This window comes from Hippocampus comes, unplaced genomic scaffold (assembly GCF_001891065.2).
Source record: "Hippocampus comes isolate QL1 unplaced genomic scaffold, H_comes_QL1_v1.1 scaffold22, whole genome shotgun sequence".
Taxonomy (NCBI): domain Eukaryota; kingdom Metazoa; phylum Chordata; class Actinopteri; order Syngnathiformes; family Syngnathidae; genus Hippocampus; species Hippocampus comes.
Genome location: NW_017806175.1, coordinates 58,183 through 83,864, shown reverse-complemented (window position 1 = coordinate 83,864; position 25,682 = coordinate 58,183). Strand labels below are relative to the sequence as shown.

Genomic DNA, 25,682 nt, shown 5'->3' with positions numbered 1-25,682 from the left:
ACCCCTCGGTGGGGGAGGAGGGGTCGAGCTGGATGAAAGAGTGTGCGAGGGATAAATGGATGGCGCTCCGATGTCGTCGGGATTATGACAGACTCATCTGAGGGGACGCTTGTGATCTTGAGCTTTGTGTTTCCCGGAACATTGGATTGAACTCTCTTCATGCTCCCAGTGAAAACAAACACTGTCATCTCCTCATTCACTTCTTGGGGCGTGAGCAGCATGATTGCTCCGGCTGCTGAAATAGCCCAATGAGAGGCGGGTTGATTTAAGAGCGATCACTTTGAAGCACCACCTGCCTTTTACTGCTCTCACTGAATCTACCACTCTGAATTAAACTCTCAAAGACACATTAGGCCCACCGGGGACAACCTGTTTCAAGAACTCCTCAGGTATCAGAAGCCTCGCTAAGGAGAAGGAGCCAGATGGACTGTCATGGAAAGACAAGCCCCTGCATGGCGTGTACCATTGACAAATTGTGGCTGATGTTAAAAAAACATACCATTGCCTGGAAAACGCTGGACTAAAAGACAGCACTAATCAAAATTTGAATCCATAAAAACATAGAGTAAGAATCAAGGAAGAAGTGGATTGTAAACAGGTGGGCAGGGTAAATTGAGGCTCGCTCAGCTCCCATGCACTTTAATGTAACAGAGCTGGTGGTGTCTCACTCGCTTTAAACATGTAAATATATTTTGAGAGCACGTCAAAGTTTGCATTTTCGAAGTCATCCGCCGCTTAACTCATTCACTCCCAAAGACGTTTTTAAACGTCTTTTCAGACTTGGTCTAGAATTGGCTGGTACTAAATGAGTTTTAAATGTGCCCGACCACAACACAATTACTAAAAATTAAAAAAATAAAATAAAACGTTGGCCAGCCAGCACATTGACTGAATGATGAGCATGTCTGTTCTTACGTGTGGATTTCTTCATGATGTGTCTGTAATTCATGGGATTCCCCTTCATACGGAACTGGTTTAAAAGTGATTGGATGTAGAGTCCAATGCCAAAGGTCGTTCCCAGAGCTCGCTCACGTTCTGTCACAAAGTCATCAAGTTGCCCTTAAGCACTTTTGTCCTACGCAAGTGATCTGTTAATCTGTTTAAACGTTACCTGTGTTTGCCACCCGCTGCACACTTGAGCCTCGTTGAGCTGCAAACGAATGATTCCAAATGACGGCGATGCATTTCGGGCATGCGCTGTTATTGCTTCCCGACGCTGCCAAGTCTGACGCGGTGCGCTTCACCCTGAGGGCGGTCCGTTCGAATCCAAAGAGAGAATTTGTTTTGGAATTTTTGCCGCTTGCATGTTCTCCCTGTGCTTTTGTAGGTTTTCTGCAAGTGCTCTCACTTCCTCCCGGCCATGTTAGTTCGCTACTTAGCTCTAGTTTGGTCTGCTCAAACAATTAGATACACATTTGTCAGCAGGATTAGACAAAAAGCGCTCCACTTTATTGTCTCATTTAACTATTTTATGTCTTCACTTTAAAATGTCTGTAAATCTGTTCTTTGGAAATGTGTTTGTGTGTCAAAATTTACTCTTTCAATATGATTCTCTTTGCTTTAGGAATGGATCCAGTTGTTCTGTTGCAAAGGCATTAAGGTGCCGTGAAGCACATTGAGATGGCTTCTGTTTGAAATGTGCTGTATAGTATATAGTTTTCTTGCCTTGCCTCTCCACTGATTTCCATGAAATGTACGACTTGAAAATGCGAATTGACGAATAGACTTTCTTAATGGAGCTGAATAACCCCGAATACAAATTGTTGCGTCTCACTCGAACCCTTCAGGGCGTATCTCACTGAGCGGCTTTGCACGTTACAAATGCTTCATTTCGTTGAGGTTCGTTCAAGGTCGTAAACAATCGCAGAAGACGTTCACCAACTATTTTAACGGTCTCAAAACAGTTTTTGTTATTGCAAAGAAATGTTGAAGATATTCAAAATTTGATAGCGACGAGAAAAACTGTGGCCGGCCATTAAAACTGTTTGGGAATGTCTGGCAGATGTCTCTGCAACTGTTTGCAGCATTATACGAACCCGGAAAAAAAATAGTATTTGCGACGTGCACGCACACTCGCAAACCTTCCCTGTTCAGTGAGATACGGACGGACGGCCCTACCACACAATCCAGCATACCACGGTCAGAAGAATTCATCCAACCGGTTTCTATAGTGCCTGTCTTTGTTTGGGTGTCAGATTAATTAATCAAATTCAAATCGACATTGATATGTAGTAAAATCGCAACGGCTGCACTTTGTGAAAAAAAAAATATCGCAATCACAATATTAGGAGGAAAAAAAAACACTTAGATAATTGTTCAAAATCATACAACCCAAGTATTAGATGGAGCTTTAGTCCATCCCAGCTGACTCTCGCCAAAAGGAGAAGGACACCCTGGACTGGTCGCCAGCCAATCGCAGGGCACATATACACAACCATCGTCAAGCTAACTTGAATGTTTTTTTTTGAGTGAGGCAGGAAAACAGGAGCCAACAAAAACCCTCTGAAAAGTTGCCCAAAGTTTTCTTTACATTGCCCAAAGCAAATATCCCCCCCGAGCACACCGTGAAGGGTAAAAACGTCACCTTGCTGGCATGTTGTTGTCTTCCATAAATTAGAAGATGTAAGGTTTTATAGTGGCTCCTCAGTGCCGTGAGCCCTGCCTGCGTGTTTATTACCCCGCCGCTATTGATATTAGGATGCAGGAGGGAACCTTGATGCATTTTTTTTTCTGTCATCTCTCTTTCTGACTTTAATACGACTATAAAGCTTCCCGCTGTGGCCAGTGTGGAGGAGCACGACGAGGAAGAGGGGCTGCTGGGTGAATACATTATGAAGAAAAGGAGGTTAATATATTGTATTGGTATATATCACATCCAAATATAAGCCCGGGCCCCCCTCGGTTTCAATATTCCGCCTTTTAAAAGCGGGAGTCAACTAGGGTCACATCCATCTGCTTTTACTGCTCTTGTACACGCACCAGCGCCCTCCCCCAAACTTGCTTTTCAGCCACGTCACACTTCCTGTCTCACCATCAACATATCTGCCGGTGCTCGTTTTACTGCCACGATCTGGCACACGAGGGCGGGACCTGCAAAAGTGACACTTTTGAACCCTTTGTGCATTATAGCTTGGGAACATAACGTGCCCGCTTTGGACCCGGGAAAGGTTCAAATGAGTTCACTGGCTAGTCTTAAAGAGGAGGTTAGTTTGGAGGAAGTGTTGGAGCACTCAAGTCATTTTTATTCTTTTTGACTCAGCATGAGACTTGATTTTTTTTAGTGTTACTGTTTTTGTTCTTTTTACTGTCCTCCTTATTAATTTATTGTTTGATTGTTTGTTGCATGAATTATTTTTGCTCCATGCACAGCACTTTCAGAATCAGAAAACCTTTAATCGTCCCATAATGGAGAAATTCCCAATTTACAGCAGCAAATATATTTGTAGTATCTATATGTAAATATATGTAGTAAATATATTTGTATACAGCAGTGTTTTTTTACAGTCCTCTATAAATACAGCTGAGCTGAGTTGCATCCTCGCATTTTCTTCTTCTCATGTGCAGTGAATATAACGTGTACACACCCCTGTTCAAATGCCATTTTTTATATGAAAAAAATGAGACTAAGAGAAATCAATGTCTTCATCTTTTCCCTATGACAACTAAAAAAAATGTTTGCAGAAGTGTGCACACCCTCTTAACATGACTTTGTGTACAATTACCATTCAAACTCATGTTAAATGAGAGTCAGCACACGCTCCAATTTAGAATGCCTCGAATGAACCTCAATTCAAGTTCCGATGTTCTACGAGACTTTCACTGACATTTGTTTTCTCTCTTGCAGAAGCCTGAAAGTTTTGTGCCAACATTGACAGTTTTTTTAACTGTTCATAATTCCTTCCAGGCTCTGGCCTTCCTTTGTGGAGTTTGCATTTTCTCCCCATTACCCATGTGGGTTTTCTCCGGGTACTCTGATTTCCTCCCACATTCCAAAAACATGCATGATGGTTGAAGTGATCCCAAAAAAAAAAAAAAATGAAGGGGTCATGATTCTGTTTGTGACCAACAGGTGGCACTGTGGGGCTCTCCCTGCAGCTGCACACCTGTTGGTCGTTATGCAATTATTGCTTTAAAAGGACTCCCGACACGACCACTCGGTGTCGGGTCATGTATGTTTGTCATGGTTAGGTCATGTTTCTGTTATTGATAGTGTTTTGCTTAAGTCATGGTTTTTGTTTGCTACTTTGGATTCGTTTCCTTCTTAGGACTTTGTTTTGGATTTAGTTTTCTGTGTTTTATCAATACAGTTCTTCAAGTTCACCCTGCTCCTCCCTCCCGCCTGCTTTTTTTTGGGGTCCACGACCACCTCGCAACGTGACAGAAGCTTTTTTTGGGGTCCACCACCACCTCGCGACGTGACGGAAGGGCTATAAAAAAGTAAAGACATTTTTTTTTATTGCTTCAAAAACAGGACACATAAGACATCGCTGATGAATTAAAAATTGCTGTTGACCAGCGTAATCATCTGCATCATCTTTATCCTCATCACAGTAACAACCACAACCGTAACGATAATCAAGCCACAAGGTAAATACACTTGTAAGTGTACAAGCTAATGACAACAATAATACGACTAATGATGATGTAATTAGCCATGTCTGTGTGTTTTGTGAGTAATAAAATCAATGGGATTGTCAGGACAGGTGATAAGTAATCCGTGAGTGGTTGACAAGTTGGCTGAACTTTGCAGTTATTAGAGTGCAATGAGCCTATTAACGCCTCGTCCACACACACACACACACACACACACACACACACACACACACGTTCACACGCCTGTGGTATAATGGTGTACAGTACACGAGGGTCAGGTTCAATCAGGGAATGGGGAAAATATCATTTCTGACAGTTGGACCAATCTGGACGACTAATTACCCAAATGGACAGGAGCTGTCAGGAGACAATAACTATTCCCTAATACAATTTGCCCCACAAGTGCAATTTAATTTTCTCTTCCGTCGCAGTCTCGCCGCCTTCCTCTCCTCTCTGCTCTGCTCTCCCACTCTCCGGTTCTTCTTCTCCCCTGCTGCGCGGGTTCTTCTTCTGCTGACTTCCACGGTGAAGTCGTAGCAAGGCTGGCAGAGCTGTTTGAGGGAATCTTCTTTTTTTTTCCCACCCCCCGCTGTCTTAACCTGCAGGATGCAACGCTCCGTGCAGTCGGGAAAGATGACGAGGAGGAAGAGGAGGAGGAGGAGGAGCAGAGGTGAGGTAGGTCTGCACAATCCCAAACATCGACAATCATTTTGTTCATTGTTGAAAATGCGCACGTGCGCGGGTTCTTCTTCTGCTGACTTCCACGGTGAAATCGTAGCAAGGCTGCCAGAGCTGTTTGAGGGAATCTTCTTTTTTTTTTTCCCCACCCGCTGTCTTAACCTGCAGGATGCAACGCTCCGTGCAGTCGGGAAAGATGACGAGGAGGAAGAGGAGGAGGAGGAGCAGAGGTGAGGTAGGTCTGCACAATCCCAAACATCAACAATCATTTTGTTCATTGTTGGAAATGCGCACCACGCGTGACATTTCGTGCATGAAAAGCTGTCATGGATTTGACTCTTTTGGGGGGAGAATCATTCTCAAAAGATGACGTATTTAAAGCCCGTGAGTGGGAGTGTGCGCGCAGATGTCAATAAAGTGAAAGATGAGCTCTAATTAAGAGGTGGTGGGTCAACGTCGATGGCAAAGGAGTCGCCCTCGTTGTGAATTACTGCTTCCTCTTTAGACTGCATTCGTTTCTTTTGAAAAGCACAACTTGGTAATATGAATTTTTTTTTTGTCTTGAACGGGTGTGTTTCGGTTCGCTGCTCGTGGACAAAAACGAAATTTTGAGGGGTGTCGTCAGTGCGTGGGGATTTTGAAAAATGGAATCGCATGTATTAATATTAATTAACGAAAGAAACTGGACTAGTTTCACATTTCTATTGACATTCTGCATTCGTTTCTTTTGAAAAGCACAACTTGGTAACATGTATTTTTTTTTTTTTGTCTTGAACGGGTGTGTTTCGGTTCGCTGCTCGTGGACAAAAACGAAATTTTGAGGGGTGTAGTCAGTGCGTGGGGATTTTGAAAAATGAAATCGCATGTATTCATATTATTTAACGAAAGAAACTGGACTAGTTTCACATTTATATTGACATTAAAAAAAATCATTTAAACTCCCCTTCTTTCCTTATCGAAAGATAATTTTATATTATTTTATATCTAGTACCCAACGTAATAATTCTGCATCACTTTGGTGAACAGCATTTTAAATTATTAAAAGAAATCTGAAATTATTTTTAATCAGCAATTGGATTTAATAGTTTAGGGGTAAGATACATAATTAAGATTTCATTGCTGCATAGATGTTGTTCTAGTTCCTATTATTAGTTTAAAAACTGTTCCGTAAAAATACCAAAACATCATGTTTCTTGCATCATTTTCCCTTGCAATAATATTTCAGCTTTGGGGATGTGCAAAGCCAGATACAGATTTGGTGAGCATTTGTATTTATTTATTTTGATATACCTAGAAGTCGCAAATCTACTCATATCAGTACGTTCACGTAGGTTTTTTGGCGCCATGTGGTGAAAAAAAAAATGTGTTGAGTTTACTCAATTTTATTTTGTCAAGTGGCCGCACACAATAGAATCGTCTCCGTTTCGATGCATTTTTTTACGTAGATGTATAATCTACTTAAAAACGTATGCTTTTATTTCGTGCAACCACTTGACGAAATAAAATTGAGTAAATTCAACAAAGTTATTTTTTTTCAGTCTGATTGTCAGTGGCGTGTGTGTGTGTGTGTGTGTGTGTGTGTGTGTGTGTGTGTGTGTGTGTCTCTATGTTGTGCTAAAGGGTCTTGATGTCAATTGGATGCGACGACGGAGTTCATGCAGCTTGAACTCGCAGTCCAAAGAATACCTGAAACCTCCAATGGGTTGTGTCAGACTGATCGCAATGTCTTCTTGGACCACTTAATGGACAAAGTGAACGAAAAACGTCACCCCGATACTCGAACAAACGCATTGCTGCTTTCCTCCCTCTCCTCGTGCAAACAAACCCGAAGCCGATTTATTATATGAATATTCTTAAGATATTACTGCATCATCAACATTCAGTCTTGTTGTTGTAAACGCACATGAATGATGTTAATTGTGCTCGGTGAGAAGCACTAATATCCCAATCGTGGATTATTGCCCCAGATTGATTGTGTCCTGTATTATAATTTGAATTGTATCCTGCATGTACCCTTTACACGTGTTGCTGAAGAAAATAAGATTGCGTAGCATAGCATCAAAGATCCCATCTGAATCCTGCGTAGGGTGTAACTTTGATATCAGAAAAATAACAACGTCTGTATGGAAAGTGTCGACATCCCATTCACACTTAAATGTATGCATTTATGTTTCCTTCAATGTAAGAAAGTAAGTGTGCGTTTCGAGTAAAGCTTCATAGCCATGTCATCCCATCTTTGTACTCATGATTGTTTAGTTATATTTAATGTTAATTGACTGTAAGCATTGCTTCAAGATCTCGCCTGCATTTTTACTTACTGTAACTTTGATATAAGAAAATGAGAGTGTGTCTCGGACAGAGTCAAAATGACATCCCATCTAGACGCATTTTTGCTTGGTTATAAGAAAAGCTTGATTGTGAAGTTTAGCATCAATATCCTACCTGCATCCATGCTTATGATTTTTATATAAGAAAATACAACTATTAGTAATTGGAAGGCCACATTATCCCATCACCATCCATCCAGGTTGTTGTTTAAATTGACACCTGGCCTGGACTTCCTGGTTGCGGGGTCGTCCTCCATGGTGGCCCCCGGGGTTCCTCTGGGGTCCCTCTGGGGGCCACTCACGCTGCAGTGAGCTATTTATGGGCTCCGGCAGCTCAGTGTCCCGCCTCGGCTCTCCTTCTCCACCTCCCGAGGATGCTCCGAGGAGGAGAAGGGGGCGGGGCGGTGAGCCGCGATGGCGACGCGGTCTTCTCATTGGCCCCCGGTGAGTCTGCGCCGTGATGACGTCACGCCCCGCCGCCCCTGCAGAACTCAGCAGCCTGTCTTGATCCTGTCCCAAAAAGAGCTCGGCACGGCCCGGCATAAGCGCGGACGCTATCCCTTGGTGGACATAAACGAGAGGGTAGCAACAACACGACTATTTTGCTCCTTTTTTTCCCTTTTTTTTTTTCCTTTTTAACATTCGGAAGACACGAGAGGGGGAAGTGCGCCCACCGTGTTGCGGGTGTATGTGCGTGCGCGTGTGGGATCACGATGATGCAAAGTGCAGCGGTCCTTCCCACTGAGAGTCCCGTTAAGAGTTTACCGGACATCCTGGGAGTGCCACTGCAACGTAAGGACACCGGCGGTTCATGTTTATATCGAGATACATTTAAAAAAAATAAATCATCATGATTAGATTGCATGTCGAGTGCCGGACGAGGACGCGAGATCACATTTTAGCTGCGCTCGGTGCCTTTTTGTTGTTTCCATGTTCTGCACGCAATTACATTTGCATTGACATTCGTTCGTATTGGTTGGGGGGGGGGGGTTGTCTAAAAAATAGCCCCAAACTTCTCAGCACCTTGGTTAATTTTGTTAAGTAAAAATATTTATTTGAAATGTTACAAGGAGGACTGCACGGCCTCCCTCGTGATGCAAACACGGTTCGTGCATTGTGTTTGTTCAAGGGCCCTGGCGTGCGCACCCACGCTTCAAGCTGCACAATATTTCTTCCCAATGACAGCAAAATATCGTGAAAATTTGAATGTATAATTATAAAGAAATAATCGTGTTAGCACGTGATTGCAACTGTAAACATTTCTGATGTGACCTAATTCTGTCATGATATCGAGCTTCCTCACAAACAACAGGCTGAGGTTAAAAAGACATGAATCCACATTCACCTAATAGTTTAATTCATTGCCAAATAAATATATTTTTAATTATGATATTCTTTTTAATCATATACATACGTGGTGGGATTACGCTATTTAATGTTATAATTCGAGGGAGATTAAAAGATTGGAGAAAGATCCTGCCAGTCAGCCCCCTGCAGTGGATTTAAAACCTGTCTATTTATTTATTTATTTATTTCGAGCAATAAAAGAGACTTCTTTACATATCATGTTTGAAATTTCATCCAACGAATTCAATAGGGGGCGGGGGGTGGAAACTGGAGAAAATGGAAACATTGCGTGTGCGTGACCTCTTGCATAGTTGAGGTGATGAAGATGATGAGGTTCAACGAGATGATGGGGAGGGGAGTCATGGCAACCGGTAGGAGATAAGAGAATCTCCCCATCGTTCTTGTTTCTTTTTTTTAAATGCATATTTTAAATAAGATTCGTTTGTAATCAATTTAAATAACTTACATTTGTAGTCACAAAAAAAACAGAAGCGAAAAGATATACAGATCATAGATTCAACGCATAATATTATTAATAAACCAATTTGGAAGTATTTAAAACCGCGTACTTGACGTCTGAGCTTTTTTTGGACACGTTTTGCATATTTTGACAGTTTTTAGTCTTTAGATGTTTTTTTCTGCTGTTTGGATCAAGATGTTTGCAAAATATTAACAATGTTGAGGCTATGCGAGACGGTCAATATTGTGCGTAGTGAAATTGACGAAAAACATCGGCACGTTTTCTGTGAGGTAAAATAAGCGATTGTTGTCACTCGTCCACCATCGATTTAAATAACAGCGTTTGTCCTGTTTTTTTCGACGTTTGCGTTTAAATGTTTGCCACAGCAGCCAATTGCGCAGTTGTATTATCGCAAAAATGTCTTTAAAAAAAAAAACTCGGTCACGGTGTTATTTACATTGTGTGTCCCCTTTAAAACTTCCACTACTGTGTCGCGCTCATCTGGTAAAGGAAATGTGTCGAAATATAAAAACTATCAGCACCATGGACAGAGACATACACTTGCCAGTCTGTCCCTGAGTGTAATTTTAATCACGATTAAAGATGGTTGATTAAATCAGTTTAGCTATACGTCACTGTATCATTACTGGGTATAATTTTCGCCTTCTTTTTTTCTGTTTTTTTTTAAAGGTTATTAAATCATGGTCCTACCGAAATATAGCGAGACTTGCATGGGCATTTAAACCAGGGGCATCAAGATCATTTTCACTGCAGGCAGTATCTTTTAGCTCAGGTTTCTCCCGAGATGGCTCTTATGATTTGTAAAATCATATACAGTGTCAATGTATATTCGGTTCATGTATAATGTACACGCACAAGTCATTGTTAGTATCCGTTTTTGTTTTTTTTTAACAAGTACAATTCTCAATCAGAAGTCACAGAAAATATAAATATTGTCCAGTTTATGGCAAGTAATAATTTGGTGAAAATAAATGTTTTCAAAACTGGTTCAATTTCAAAATAAATTATATTTTTTTGTCCATGATGGGCCAGATCTGGCTTTGAGTTTGACACACTTGCTGTGGGATGTGCGGCCACATCTGTACTTTATTGTTATTACATATCGTTTGTCTTTTTTTTTTTCATTTTTCAAAAATTTTGGAGGACAAGAAAAACGTAATTTAAAATACCAACATGTGTTCTCACATGTTGGTATTTTTTGTAGGGTCTTTTTCCTATCTGGTTGAAGTTTTTGTTACAATCTCAAAAAAAAAAAAAAAAAAAAAGAATGGCAATTATGCCATGTGGCCAACTATATATATTTTAGCATCAAATTTCATTTTTCTTGGAAAATGGTGGCAAGCAAAATCACTGTTTGTTAGTGTACGACTCTTGTCCATTTCATATTGTGAAAGGATTTGTTCATGGTTGTAAAAGTGCCAAAAGTGAAGTACAATGTAATCTCAGTCCAGATTTTTATGCCCAAAAAAAAAGAACAAGGAGTCGACCCACTCTTGACATTAGAGGAGGGCCACATCAGATAATATGACGGACCAGATCTGGCCCCCGGTCCTTGAGTTTGACACCCATGGCTCAGGCCAAACCAGCTTTTAAAAGTCCTCCAAGGGCCAAACTAAATGAAAAGGAATTCAAAGGTGAAATAAATATTTGTCATTGTATATTTTGAGCCTTCGAGAGTTTGATATTTGTGTGTGTGTGTGGGGGCAAAACCTGATTTTTCCCATCACAATTTTGAAGAACCATTTCTTGACATGAGGGACTCATGTGATATTTTGCAAACGCATGATGGGTCAAACATAGAGGTCAAATTTCGTTTACGGATGTGTACATGACAAAGTAAAAATGACTCTATTTGACTCCGTGTCATTAATATTCAGCTCTTTCATTTTGACGTCAAATTAAACCCTTTCATGCGCCCCGTAACCTGATAACACGATAAGCTGTCCGCTGTAGTAACCGCTGTCCCTGAAAGGGTTAACGACAGTCAAAGCGGTGACAATGAATGTTAAATGTGTGTGTCCCCTCCCACCCGGCAGAGATCCCTCAGTGTGCGGGCTGCAGTCAGCACATCGTGGACAAGTTCATCCTGAAGGTCCTGGACCGGCACTGGCACTCCAAGTGCCTCAAGTGCGCCGACTGCCACACGCCGCTGGCCGACAAGTGTTTCTCCAGGGCCGGCAGCGTCTACTGCAAGGAGGATTTCTTCAAGTCAGTCTTTCCTTTGCCCTTTCACCTTTGTCATGACCGACTAAGCCACATGTTTTCTGAGGACCTCCCTGCAATGAGCTGGGGGTTCATTTCATCTTCCTTATGGAATGCTAATTATTGCGCCTTATGTTTGCATCGAAGGGTGGTTAAAATGTGATGGAATCTTTTATTGCGCTAAATGTGCAAAAAATATATAATGCAGGGATTAAACAAATGTTTTCCCTTGTTCCTCTGACATTTTAATTTTTTTTTTTTTTTTTTAGAAGTTTATCGCCGACCAGATCAAATGCTCTCGGGGTGATGCATGGCCCACACACCGTTACTTTCCCACCACTGTTTTTCAAGGATATCTTTTTTTTTTTTCAACCCTCCATATATATTTCATGCAGCTCACTTACAATTGTAACTGAAAAGATTTCTGCTATTTACCGGTATTAAAAATAATTAAGATAATTGAATCAAAATGAATAACCAAATTACCAAGAAGACAAATGGTGCGTTTTTAATGATTCCACTATGTATTTGAAAAAAGATCAACAGCAAAAATGGCTGTGATTGAAATAAATAAATAAATACATACATAGATCCACACATTAAATACACACAAGTAAATAAATTAATAAATAGATACATAAATAAGAAGTATAAACTGTTGATGAATAAGTCATGAAATTATCAAATTATGTGACGCCATGATGCACTCAAAAAATAATCCTTTCGATTTACATAATTGGAACACGGTTGCACATCATTAAAATGTGGTAAACCAAAGTCATCTTCCCGTGTTTTCCTCAAAAATAAACAAATGATATGCGTGAGTTTCACGCATTTTAATCATGTGCAAACGAAAATCAAGTTCTTTTTTTTTTCAGCGTGCTCCAAGTGACTTCACAGCATCTTATGAAGAAACTCACGATTAACATGACAATTTCACAGACTGGATAAAAATGAAGAGGGTCAATTGAAATATGACGAGTGCACAAAATAATGGCACCAAAATTCACTTGTATCTTGGTGCTGACCTCTTTTTTTTTTTTTTTTTTTTTTTTAAAGGGAAGTTCCAGGTTCCACAAATATTCTAAATAATTCTAGAAATACATATGTTGCATTACCTTTTCATTTTCTAGTTTCCAAATACTGTGCAATACTTCACCCTGCAGGTAGTCCTCAGTTTCCAATAGAGTTCCACTTGCACAAATGTCTACATAGATCGCAGTGTGTCACAGTCAGTCACAAACCTACAATGAAACGATCAATTTAGTATTTGTCTGGAAAACAATCAAATGAAAAGCAGTCAGTTTTATGTGAGTACAAACGCAGCACCCCTTGTAATTTTTTTTTTTTCCGACCTGTCCATGACCCACAGCCACCCTTAATGAATCCGTGACCCACTTTCGGCTCCTGACCCACTAGTCGAGAATCACTGATTCAGATGATCAATTCATGCATTATAAACCCAATTTTTTTTTTTTCCTGCAATTGGATTTCTGAAGCATGACCAACTGAAAAGGAATGGACTTTTTATGAGTCTTTTATTTTTGCATCTTGGTAAAGCGGTTGCACATCTAATAACTTGTCAGCAGACAGAAAATGATGATGAGGCACACCCGCACCATTTCATGACATCCCAAAATATAAAGGCCAGAGGCATTGGCACCTTGAACTTCAATTTCTGATTTTTATTTTTTAATCTTGATCAATGCACATATACTCCCAAAGTCATTTTGGGCAACTTTTTGTTTTATATTACTGCAACTCATGAGTGACTTTTTAAGAATAGAAATTTAGTCATCCGTGAAATTTAGCCATACATGTTGACATGTATTTAAAAAAAGAAACACATACATCAAAAACACTTTAGGTGTATAGGACTGAGCCGAGGCACCATATCAGAGTTGAAAACACATCAAATTAAGTTTAATGGGCGAACTTTTGGCTTTCATGTGCCCTTTATTTATGTATTTCTTTATTTATTCATTTAAGGACAATACCTTAAGGCAGTTTGGAAATACCTAAAAAAAAAAAAAATAGATAGATAGATGTAAAGGATTTCAATGATTATATTTCATGGTCAGGGCTAATTTCAGGATGCGGGCACAAGACAAGGAGTGGGACTAATACTATTTGTCCAGAGCCGAACCACTTCATTATTCTTATCAAGTGTATTTCAAACAGATGACTATGCAGGATGTACCTTGATAATTCTGAACATCCTCAGTTCACTTGGCCTTGCATTGCAGAGCTCTTTCATAGAAATGAACTCTGCCATGTCACCGCATCACCAGTTCAGTTTTATGCAGCACAGTTTTACACGACCGCAAACTACAACCAAATGTATTGTTTCCTACTTAACATAATGTAGCGTGAAATGAATAGAAATCAGTCTTTGAGCTTTACTGTCAAGGCCAAATTTTTCTGACAGCTCTCTGTGGAAGTGTACCTAATATTTTGGGTTGTGTTTGTGTGTGTGTGTGTGTGTGGGTGTGTGTAAGCTTCACCTTGCTCTTTTACTGTCTGAGGCTCGCTGGCGTGATTTAGAGCTTCTCCTGAGTCAGTGTTTTATTGGTCCTCCGGAGGGTGTGTTTACTGAGAGCAGCCTCCTCTTTTTTTCCCTCCTCCTCATCCTCCTCTTCATCCCCTGTACTTCTTCTGCAAACACATAAACACACACACACACACACACACACACACACACACACACACACACACACACACACGTACAGGGGCCGCAGTGCATTGATCTTCTCCATCCATCAAGTTGCAGACAGGTCTATCGTTAACAGAAATGCATTCCAGTGCTGATTTTTTTCCCGCTTCAACAGCTGGAGCTTCTATTAACACAGGCGGGCGCACCATCACTCTTGACTGCAGTTGAGAGGAAAATACATACTGTAGCCGTTCAGGATGGGGAACTACTTTAATCTCAGCTGGTCTCCATCGTTGCGGTCCCGAGCTGACATCCGTCTTTCTTGCTCCCCGCAGGCGCTTCGGAACAAAATGTGCATCGTGCCAACAGGGGATCCCTCCCACGCAGGTGGTGCGGAAGGCGCAGGACTTTGTGTACCACCTGCACTGCTTCGCCTGCATCATGTGCAGCAGGCAGCTGGCCACCGGGGATGAGTTCTACCTCATGGAAGACGGCAGGCTGGTGTGCAAGGTGGACTACGAGACGGCAAAACAGAACGGTCAGCAACCATTAGAAATAAATATACCACCCCCCCCCAAAAAAAAAAACTTGGACGGATAAAAGAAAAACACCCTGTGATCAACTTGCAACCAATCCAGGACGTAGTCTGCCTTTCGCCCAAATACAGTTTTATATCCTTTCTAAAATAATGGCCTTTTTTTCCTCCAGAAACCTCTAGAACTGAACCAAATATGAATCCTATTATTTTTTATTAAGAATTAAATTTCAGGGCTAGAACTGGATGAACTGTTTAACTAATGCAGCTTATTTTTGCAGCGGTGTCCAGCATCATGAGGAGATGTTTAAGGATATATATAATTTTTTTTTGTCAAAATATGAAATATGCCGTTATTTTAAGAAGGTGACGCAATGTTAATTTCAACCTTCCATATTTTGTGTGTGTGTTTTTAGTTGGGTTTTTTTTAGTGCAAGGATAAGAAAGTTGACCTTATTCCTTGCTTTTGTTTCCTGATACTGCATTGTATTGTGACTTTATAATGTATATATATATAAAGGTAAATCAAATGACTCAAATTAATGCGGCTACGGTGAGTTTATACTAATGTTTTCGCTGCATGCTTCATTGTTGATGTAAAGTGAAGCAACACTCAGTTGAATGTGTAGTGTACGGCAGTGAGTTTAAGTGTGTTGTCCTGTTCTTAGATTTATGTGTTGTGCTGCAGTGCTGCTGATATACATGCACAAGGACAATAATGCACTTGCCGACGCCACCGTTCACTCCATTTAACGCATGCACAGGAAGTACACACAAGCGATCACTGGCATGATTGTATTGCCAATGTTTGGTTACGGTAGATGATTCCGAGGCGGGGACCAAGCGACCGAGGACCACCATCACGGCCAAGCAGCTGGAGACCCTCAAAAGTGCCTACAAGAACTCCCCCAAGCCGGCACGACACGTCAGGGAGCAGCTTTCCTCTGAGACGGGCCTCGACATGCGAGTCGTGCAGGTAGACATCGCCATATGAAGACCAGTTGATTGTCAAGCTTTCTTTATTATATCAGGAATGCGCCTCCACTCGTCTATACACGGTATTGTGATGAATATTGTTTTGTGGAATATGAATTAAGCAGATCAAAAATCCACCTGTTTTTATCCATTAGGGGGGAGCCATTTTGCTCTTGAAAATGACACCATAGTGCCTAAGCGCTCAGCTTGTGAACATCACATGACCAAACCTGGAAAACGAGTGAGCCGTGACGGTTGTTACCTGAGCCCTGGAGCGACTGTGATATCATTTTTAATCGGCAGCAAGTGGCAAAATTTGTCCCAAGAGAGAGATGGATACAAATGGTTTGATTTTACTGCTTGATTTATATTCCACAATTGTAATAATAATCAGAATGCTGTGTTTAGACAAGTGGGGCTGCATAGAACATCTTGACTCGACTTTCCCATTTTATGTATCGGACTCAAAATCATAGTACAGGAATAGTCCACTTTGGCTGACATGTTTATAAAAACGCCAAACTTTCATGTCACATTAAAATGTCTACGAGTGGCTGACGACCAGTCCAAGGTGTACCCTGCGCATCGCCCAGAGTCGGCGGGCTTCGGCTCAAGATGAATGGTTTTGTTGCTCTAAAATCATAGTTAGAAAACCATTTTGTTTCGTCTCTTGTCAGGTTTGGTTCCAGAACCGCCGAGCGAAGGAAAAGCGTCTCAAAAAAGATGCAGGCCGCCATCGATGGACTCAGTTTTACAAAAGTGTCAAACGTAGCCGAGGAGGGCCAAAGGTGGAGAAGGAGAGCTCGGCGGATGACGCAGGCCTCAGTGACAGCGAGCTGAGCTTCAGAGGTGAATTAGTGTTACTGTCATTATTTTAACAAGTACAATTTAATTCTAGTTTTGAAATGAGATGACGTTCTAAAAAAATACACTTGAAGTTTTTGAAATAATAGGACCTAATTACTGTAATAAATACAGCACAGGTGTCAAAGTCAAGGCCCTGGGGCCAGATCTGGCCCACCACATCATTTTATGTGGCCCGCGAAAGCAAATCAAGCATGTCAACTTCCATGATGCTTGCTAAAGTCTGAACCAAAATTTCAAATTGTCATATCCAATCCATCACAACGATGTTTGAACAAGCCATTATTCTTGACTTCTGATTTCAAAGCAAGTTATCCATCAATTTGTTGTTCGCTGTGTATGTAATATGTGGAGGTGGTTAAACGTTGACATGGTTTTACAAAATTCACAGTCATTTACGGCCCTCCGAGGGGAAACCGTAACGACAATGTGGCCCGGGACAAAAATGAGCTTGACATCCCCGTAATACACGTTTTGTTCTAAAATGATGATGTCACAATTCTTTCAACTCAACTTAACTTTATTTATATCGCACTTTTAAAACAACCGTTGCTGCATACAAAGTGCTGTAAAAATCATTCTTACAACAAAAACTGGGAAAACAGTAAATTATTTTTTTTAAAAATTGTATCACTAAACAATATTAATTATTTAATCAATTAATCAATCCATAAATCAATTGTATTAGAGCTTTTAATTGACCCAAGATAGGTAGAAGTCATTGGTTAATTACATTTGTACATAGTTGCCTCAGATGCCAGATGTAGGCGTGAACATTTAAAAAAAAAAAGATACATCATGATATCATTGCCAATTATTTCGGGGACCCTCGAGCTACGGTTCGTGGACCCCCCCCAGTTTGAGAAGCCATGCTTTATTGTATCCATTGCACTTACTGGCCTGCTGTAACATTCCCGAAAGGGACTTGTCAGTCTCCTGGCACGCGGCAAGATGTGAAAGCGCAGTGCTGTGAGTGCATCAGCCATCACATTTGTCTCTGTCTTTATTTTCTTGACTTCTTTGTTCTCCGGCAAATGCAAAATGTCGTTGTTGATTCACATTGCCCTCGCACTCCTCAGACACGTCCTGCAGCCAAACACTGGGTCCCAAGTAGGATGAAAGCCAATTAGACAACCTCATAATATCCTAATATATCTTCTGAGACACTTTCCTTGGCTGTTTTAAAACATATATCATCTTTTTTACCTGATAAAATAAATGAAATTGCAATTTAAGCATGTAGGGGCAAAACCACGAGGCTTTTAGTGAATTACAAAGAAAGGTACTGACAAAAGTATTTGGAGGCAACCCTTAATCCATCCATCTCTTTTTCACGGAGCTTATCCTCATTAAGGTCACGGATGACCCTTGAATAATTCTGCTGCTTCATATATTCGTTCATTCTTCTATTCAGTGGTACCTGATTGACACGTTTCATTCATATCGTGACCAAGCGTAAAAACTCGTTTTACACAGATAAGATCAAATTTCCCAATCGCTAACAATTTAAATGCCATTGTCCGAATACATCAGTGCGGTTCTCAGACCAAACCAACTCCCAAAATACTTATTCAATTACTACCATAATGACGGACGAAAGGTCTAAATGTTCATCAAAATTCCGGCAGAGGTTTTATTTCCCGAAATTACACCTATGTACTGTTAATTTTACACCACTGTGACATTTGAACGTCCTCGCTGTGCTTAAATATAGCTAAACAAATAACTAAGCCTAATGCTTTTGTCACGTTGCGAGGTGGTGGTGGACCCCAAAAAGCAGGCAGGTAGGAGGAGCAGGTTGTACTTGACGAATTGTATTGATAAAAACACAAAACTAAATCCAAAACAAGCAAAAATCATGACTGAAGCTAAAACCTAACAGTGGCCGAACATGACTGAAACAAACATGACAGGAAGGAAGGAAGGAAGGAATGAAGGAAGGAAGGAGGAAGGAAGAAAGGAAGGAACGGATGAACAAACAATGACCCAACACCGAGTGGTCGTGCTGGGAGTCTTTTTAAAGCAATAATTACATAACGACCAACAGGTGTGCAGCTGCAGGGAGAGCCCTACAGTGCCACCTGTTGGTCACATACAGAATCATGACAGCTTTAATGAACATGGATTGTATGTAAAAGTTAAATAAAAATTGGATGTAAATAAATGTTGAAAATAAAGTTAAATACAACTGAAATGTACGCTAAGTATTTGAAAAGTAAAAAATGTATTGCATAGAGAAGGGGGGGGGGGATGTACTGCACTTGTACATTGGGAGATTCACCTCCTTCGTGCATTGAGTGACACTCGCGTCTCTCCTCCGCAGACGACCAGGTGCTGTCAGACCTGGGCCACGGCAACGGACTCTACGGGAGTGTGGGCGACATGACGAGCGGCGCCGTGCTGAACGGCGGCTTCTCGGTGGACGCGGCGAGCCAACCGTACCACGACATCCGCGCCGGAAGCCCCTACGGCCTCCCGCAGTCCCCTTCCTCCATCGCCTCCCTGCCCGGCCACACCCCCCTCCTCAACAACCTAGCCTTCACCATGGACGCTCTGGGGGCGCAGGGCGGGCCGGGCGGCGTGGGCCAGGCTCTGAGGGCCATGGCGGGCGGCCCGACCTCAGACCTGTCCACGGGTAGCAGTACGGGCTACCCTGACTTCCCCACCAGTCCCGTGTCCTGGCTGGACGAGATGGACCAGTCCCAGTTCTGAGGACAAAAGGCACGCAAGACTTTTTGTTTCCATCACGCCAGCAGTTTTGGAAAGCCGTTGGAGCATTTAGTCGATCTCCAACTTAGGGTCCATGTACAGTACTGGTACACTCTTGGTCCTCACGAAGACAATTCAGTGCACCAGTACAATGACCGTGTCTTACTAGTAACGCCTCTTCTGCTACCGGTGCCACTGATTGCCCTGTAGAACAAACTAAACCTTAATCGTCATCCACTGTGCTACACTAGTACACTACTAGTTGGTATGCAATAGGAGCCTCCATGACCCTACTCATAGCCCACTTGTGGTTTTGCTTTACGAGTAATATAAAGTTTTCCAACTGGTATGTCAAAGTTGCAGAGATCTCATACAGTATTAGATTATATGTTACTAGTAAAACACAGTCTTTCTAATAGTTGTTGTACTAGTGTGCTGAATTGTCTTACAAGTAAGGACAAAGAGTGGACTCGAACATGAAGCCAAATATTGTACACACTAGTAGAATGACTGTGTCTTATGAATAACTTTTCTTCCATAACTGCTGCAACTTTTGGCCTGCATGTTAACAATTAGTTGTTACTACTAAACTACTAGTAGTAGCGGCACTAGGAAAACTAGAAGGCCCAAGTATTTGGCATGTGTCATAATATATCCTTGATTCTAGCTTAAGGTCCATGTCCTAGTGCGTTTTTTTTTTTGTCTTCACTACATGTTACTAATGAGGCAAAACTGCGCACTAGTTGACAACTGCATGCTTAAGCACAGTCTTGCTTTATTGGTAACACGTAGTTGTCCTACAAGTAAGCAGAAATGACATACAGAAGTAAAAAAATACATTGAACTAGTGTGGCACAGTCTCTCTTTTAATAGGCTGCATTTTTTTACTAGTGAAGACAAAGAGTGTACTAGTACGTGGACTTTGCGCTGGATATTCTCAATAAAGTTCCATGTACTAGTGGTGACACTACACCTCACTAGTAGTAGTAGTCATATTCTTACTAGCAACATTTTTCCACGACTACTGCTACTTTTAAGAACCAGCTCGTAGATCCAACTAGTATCCAGCTCAGGTTCATGTACTAGCACATAGTTTTTCCTCGTCGGAGACCTTAAAAAAAAAGTGCAGTAGTGGACAAATGCGTGCTACTAGTACTACAAGTGGCATTATAAAATTCAACTGGTTAATATCCAACGAGTAGTCCTAGTCGAGTGCAAATGTCACCTGAAGCAGAATTTTGCCTCGTTGTTGGAGACTTGTAGTTGTCCTACTCGTGACCAGAAATGTCATGCATTTAAGGGGAGAAAAAAAAAATACCAGTACGTGCGATGAATTGTTCTACTGGTGAGGACAAAGAGTGTAGTAGTACATGGACCTGAAAGTGGGTATCAAGGATATGGACTAAAAGGCTGAAACGGCGTTCCATAGGTGGTGGCGTGTGGCAACTGAAGCCCAAGGGAAACTCAAACAGTGCATCTTGCAAATGCTGACTGGCCGACAACAAACCACAATGAGGCTCGCTCAAGCGTGTCAGTCCGGAGGCGCCCGCACATTTCTGACGGATCGTCCCGAGCCTTTTATATGCACTTTACTCTCCTCGCCACTTCGAGGAGGAAAAGGAGAACGCAGGCGAGGGGTATGCACAAGGCTGAGACAGTGTCGCATCGGGGAAAGAATTTTACAAGCATTGTGGCACAAGTGTTTATTTTGAAAACCCACGTGGAGGTTGTTTTTTCTTTTTTTCTACGGGCGGGCGGGAGGTCGATGCTGATGTTTTCAAACTTGTGCGTCTGTGGCTGCTTGACTTGTTCTCGTCTGTGTAACGCAGTGTGCTCTACAGGACACGCGTCAGTGTTTAATGTTCAAGAGATGATGAAGGCCAATTAGAAATGACCCGAAAGCATTTAATTTAGTTTTAGTTAACATATGCACCAACGTAACGTGGTAAGTTTTTACGAGACGTGGCCATCTTTTCAGATTTTACAAATGCAAAACATTCGTATGATCCGATGACCAATGTTTTGGTCACCTTTTTTCTAAAGATGGACTTTGGACCACACGGCCTTGATCAAGGATGGGAAAATGAATGATGAAAAATGCATATTTGGTGTTTTTGTTTTTGTCCTGCCAAGAATTCGTCAAATCGTCAATTGTCATTCAGTCTTTATTCTACATTATTTCAGTGCAATGATTTTTTTTTTTTTTTGCCTTGTATGACTTTAATCGATCCATGCATTTCTATCGCACTTGTCCTCATTATCGTCATGGGTGAACTGTAGCTATTCCAGCTGACTTGGGGCGAAAGGGGTACACCCCGGACTAGTCCCCAGCCCACATCACAGGTAACACTGACAAGCAACCATACACGCTCACAATCAAATATTTGCATAACTTAATAGTCATCAATGAACCTAAAAATGCTTTTCTTACTTTTCTCCAGTGTGGCCCTTATTATTACTGATCACATTCATTTTTTTTTTTTTCAACGAAGCATTATTAAAACTGAAAAGCCATTTCTGAGGGGGGATGTCTGCTTGGAGGACAACTTGACCTGTGGAAACACATTGCAGTGCGCCACATGGATCTTTGTTTCAGCTCTGTACTTCCCCTCCGTCTGATCCGGGCTTCTCTTCGTAATCTACTCAGTGAAGCGGGGATCTAGCTGGCCGCGCCCGCTATCATCCTACTTACTGAGGCCAGATGTGTTGTCAGCCTGTTCTCCAACGGTCTAGCAAACAGTGGCAAAGCTGAGATATCTTGCAGTTCAGTTCGGGGCTTCAAAAGTAAAGCAGATTTTTGTTTTGTTTGTTCAAAGTGCAATCGTTCAACCAACTGGAAGAGGAGCCATAGATGTGTGAATGCTCGGAAATGAGGATGAACCACAAAGGCTATTGTGCATCGAAAGTTGTTAGTGTGTCAATGCTGAGAAGCAAGCACACAAGTCAACACGGAGGATTATTAAAATGGTCAACAGCAAATTGTAATCAGAGATGGCTTGTGTCCATCAAAAAAATGTTGACACTGATTTCACAAATGTCTTTCCTTTTTCCCAGCCTATCAGGTTTTTGAGATATTTTTAAAACAGTTTCAGCATGGGCATATATCTCAGCATTGAAACATTTTTTTGGGGGGCGGTGACAAGACTTAAATGTCAATTTCTGTTTGGCCTGTCAAACACATTTGCTGCATTTTTATCTCGACACGTTTTTGCTTTTGTCGACTGAAGAGATTAATCAAACAAACCCCATTGTTCTTTCCCCTCTCCGTTACAAACATGTACAAAACATCCCAAACCGCTTTTTCTGTCTGCGTTGCCTCGAAAGTTTGCATCTTAATTGTTGTAAATTGTGTACAGTTTGGCGTCTTGATCGTCTTGTTTCATGAGTGCTATTTATTATTGCCATGTGTCTTTGGAAAAAGATGTAAAGGAGAGCACTGAATTTATTCATTTATGCCTTCTGTGTAATGGTATGAACTGTGTACAGTCAAATCTATATGAGGACAATAAAGATGGATTGTCTTTGGGTTAAAGTCGGCTGCTTTGTAGTCAATACGATATACAACAAAATAGGCGCTGCTGTAGGTGTTTGCATTATTTTCTGGGGGTGGGGGGTGTCCCGTATCGAAACACTCTTTAGAGAGAGTTAACCCGCAAATTCATTTAGCCATAGAGAGCATTTACCACACACTTAGACCTCGATTCAATTGTGGAGATCCATTTAGCAGAAGCAGCAGACAGTGGTGGGTCAGTTAACAGTGATTGATGCGCTCTCAGGGTGGGGGCGACCACAAAGACACATGACGTGACGAGGAGAAAAAAAAACACACACAAGTAGAGAAACAGCTGCCTGATCCTGTCACTGTTAAAGAGACTGCAGCAGATTGTTCCAGCTCACTTTAATCCCCATGCTGTTAACTAATTGTGCGGCGCTTTGTGAAATATGTGTTAATAATCTCTCTGGGCAGGCAGATCTGTAAACATGGCCTATCCAAACTAGGAATGCAAAGTGGTAAACAACCGCATTGTCTACCATATACTGTATGGTAGCACTTCCGGGCTTTCCTGACATTTTTGGCAACGTTGTAAACTCCTCAAACAAGAGTCTGAAAGACAAGTCAAGTTACGCATTATGCAGCGACGCGCTGCTGTGAATAACTTCAAAATAAAAGCTCACCCAGGCTGCGATGGCCATCCATAATGATACAATTTGAGCTTTATTTTGAAGTTGGCCCTCCCACCGCATTGGCTGAGCATTACTGTCACGCACAGCAAGAACAACTTTTGCTGTGGTTGCCTTGACTCTTTGACAGTGTGAACGTAATGAGCAGGTACTCGAGGGAGAAAATCATGCCGACAGTATTTCTTTGAACCGGGGTGCTCGTTTCAGCCCGTAGTCTTGCTACCCTACATACGCCCTGATATATAAAGAACACGAGGGATTGTTGTCACATGTAGTCAATAGCCAGATATTCCTGCAGCTCCTTACATTTTACTGTCGGTCTCTTGGCAGCCTCGTTTTCTTCATCTCTTTCCAATCCATTTTGAAGGGCTGGTTCGTCACTGTTGTGCCATATTTTTCGCACTTGATGTGTTCACTGTGTTGCATGCTATATTTAATGCCTTGGAAATTCTCTTGTACCTTATTCCCGGCTCATACCTTTGAAGAATGAGATCACTACGATGCTGTGGAAGCTCTCTGCATCTGTTGTGACATGTGACTACAAGAATGTCAGGAAAAGACTCCTAGAACATTTCATTTTTTTTTTTTTTATATTATAAAAACCTGGCAATTGGAACAGGGGTGTGTTAACCTTTTATATCCACTGGACAAACACTGCAGAAATTTGGAGATAAACGCTCTTCATTGGACAATGACAGTTCCATAAATCTCAAGCATTGCACAAAAGTTGAGCTTCATGACTATGTCATGGCTTTAAGCGGTTTTGTTGTTCAGTTTTGTTTTGTTTTTTCCAAAGAACATACAGAAACACAATGAAATTACACCCCAGCATGCATCCATAAGCTCATCTGTATGCTGCAACATGAAGCATTAGTCTGAGGGCGGGCCAAAGCAAACCTAAACCTAAGTGATATTGATTCTGTGCGTTTTAGCTATTCGTGTTGCATTATACAAACAACAACAATAACAACAAAAAACGAAGAGTCAGCCCCCGTAGAAGTTTGCATAAAAATGTTCCAAATGGAGCTGATTTTTATTTAAGCATTGATTGGCTGAACTATGGGCATTAATGGATGGGCTCTAATAGTAGTGCCTTACAAAGACAAAAAGCCACACCGACAGTCAGGATAATTTACACGCCACTTACAGCACTAGTATACAAATAAATCTGCGGCAACTCCACCACCGTTGCTTTTGAGAAGATGACAAACACAAGCACAAATGCCATTATCATCGATCGCCAGGGCTTTTATTACTAACTTTCTAAAGGGAAGCCTTTTTTTTTAAATAGATGAATAAATTAACATGCAAAACAGACGTAATTTGTTTTGGCCTGGAAGTCAGTCTAGCGGCTGTAAGACCAGACTTTTTTTCCCCCCGACTTCTTCTCCTCCATTTAGTGAACAATGATGCTCAGCATGATGGAGTGAGTCTTAAAGAGAGGAGCCGCAGTCAAACAGAGGCCTCTCAATGACACCCTCAAGGTTGTGAGCTCCGTGCTGTTTTAATGCGAAACTGGCCTTTTTCCACTCAATAATATCAGCAGCGTGTCAAGTCACCAGAGGAGGCGGGGCCACACGGGCCAGGAAAACATGACAAATACCAAAGGAATTATAGTACAGTACAGCAGTGGTGTCAAACATAGGGCCCGCGGGCCGGAACCGGCCACCAAGGAGGTTCGATCAGGCCCGCAGGATAATTTAAAAGTGAAAAAAATGCATCAAAGACACGGTATGAATATTTTAATAAGGTGCAATTCATGGATTATCCGCTAGAGGACACACTGTCTCAGTATGTCATTACTTTATTCTTTATTCTTTACAGCACAAGGGTTAATAGCACTCTTCTTAGTTTGTAAGGTGTAGGCAGGGATTAAATTTAGATTTTATGTGCACATGTGTAAATGGTTTCAAAATTCCTTTCTTTATAAATCTCGTTCAATCTTAAAGTGCATTACTATATTTTTCTGTACCAATTATTTGTTAAAGTTTTGTGCCTTTGTACAATCAGTGGGATCAGTTGCAATGCATATATGTGATTGATAAAAGTAAATTGTACATTTCTCTGAGGAAATCTCAAGTGTTTCATGAAATGTTTTGTAAAAGATATGTTCATTGAATTTCAACATTTTCCAAT

At 41.4% G+C, this 25,682-nt stretch overlaps 1 protein-coding gene across 1 annotated transcript; it reads left to right on the top strand.

The window, feature by feature from the left end:
* The first annotated feature begins 8,150 nt into the window (after positions 1-8,150).
* On the top strand, positions 8,151-20,627 carry lhx4 (LIM homeobox 4). The gene is made up of 6 exons (XM_019896450.1): positions 8,151-8,390; positions 11,463-11,634; positions 14,617-14,819; positions 15,638-15,792; positions 16,469-16,640; positions 18,979-20,627. The coding sequence occupies exons 1-6, from the start codon at positions 8,312-8,314 to the stop codon at positions 19,365-19,367; spliced, it is 1,170 nt and encodes a 389-aa protein (XP_019752009.1). The 5' UTR covers positions 8,151-8,311; the 3' UTR covers positions 19,368-20,627.
* The last annotated feature ends 5,055 nt before the right edge of the window (positions 20,628-25,682 follow it).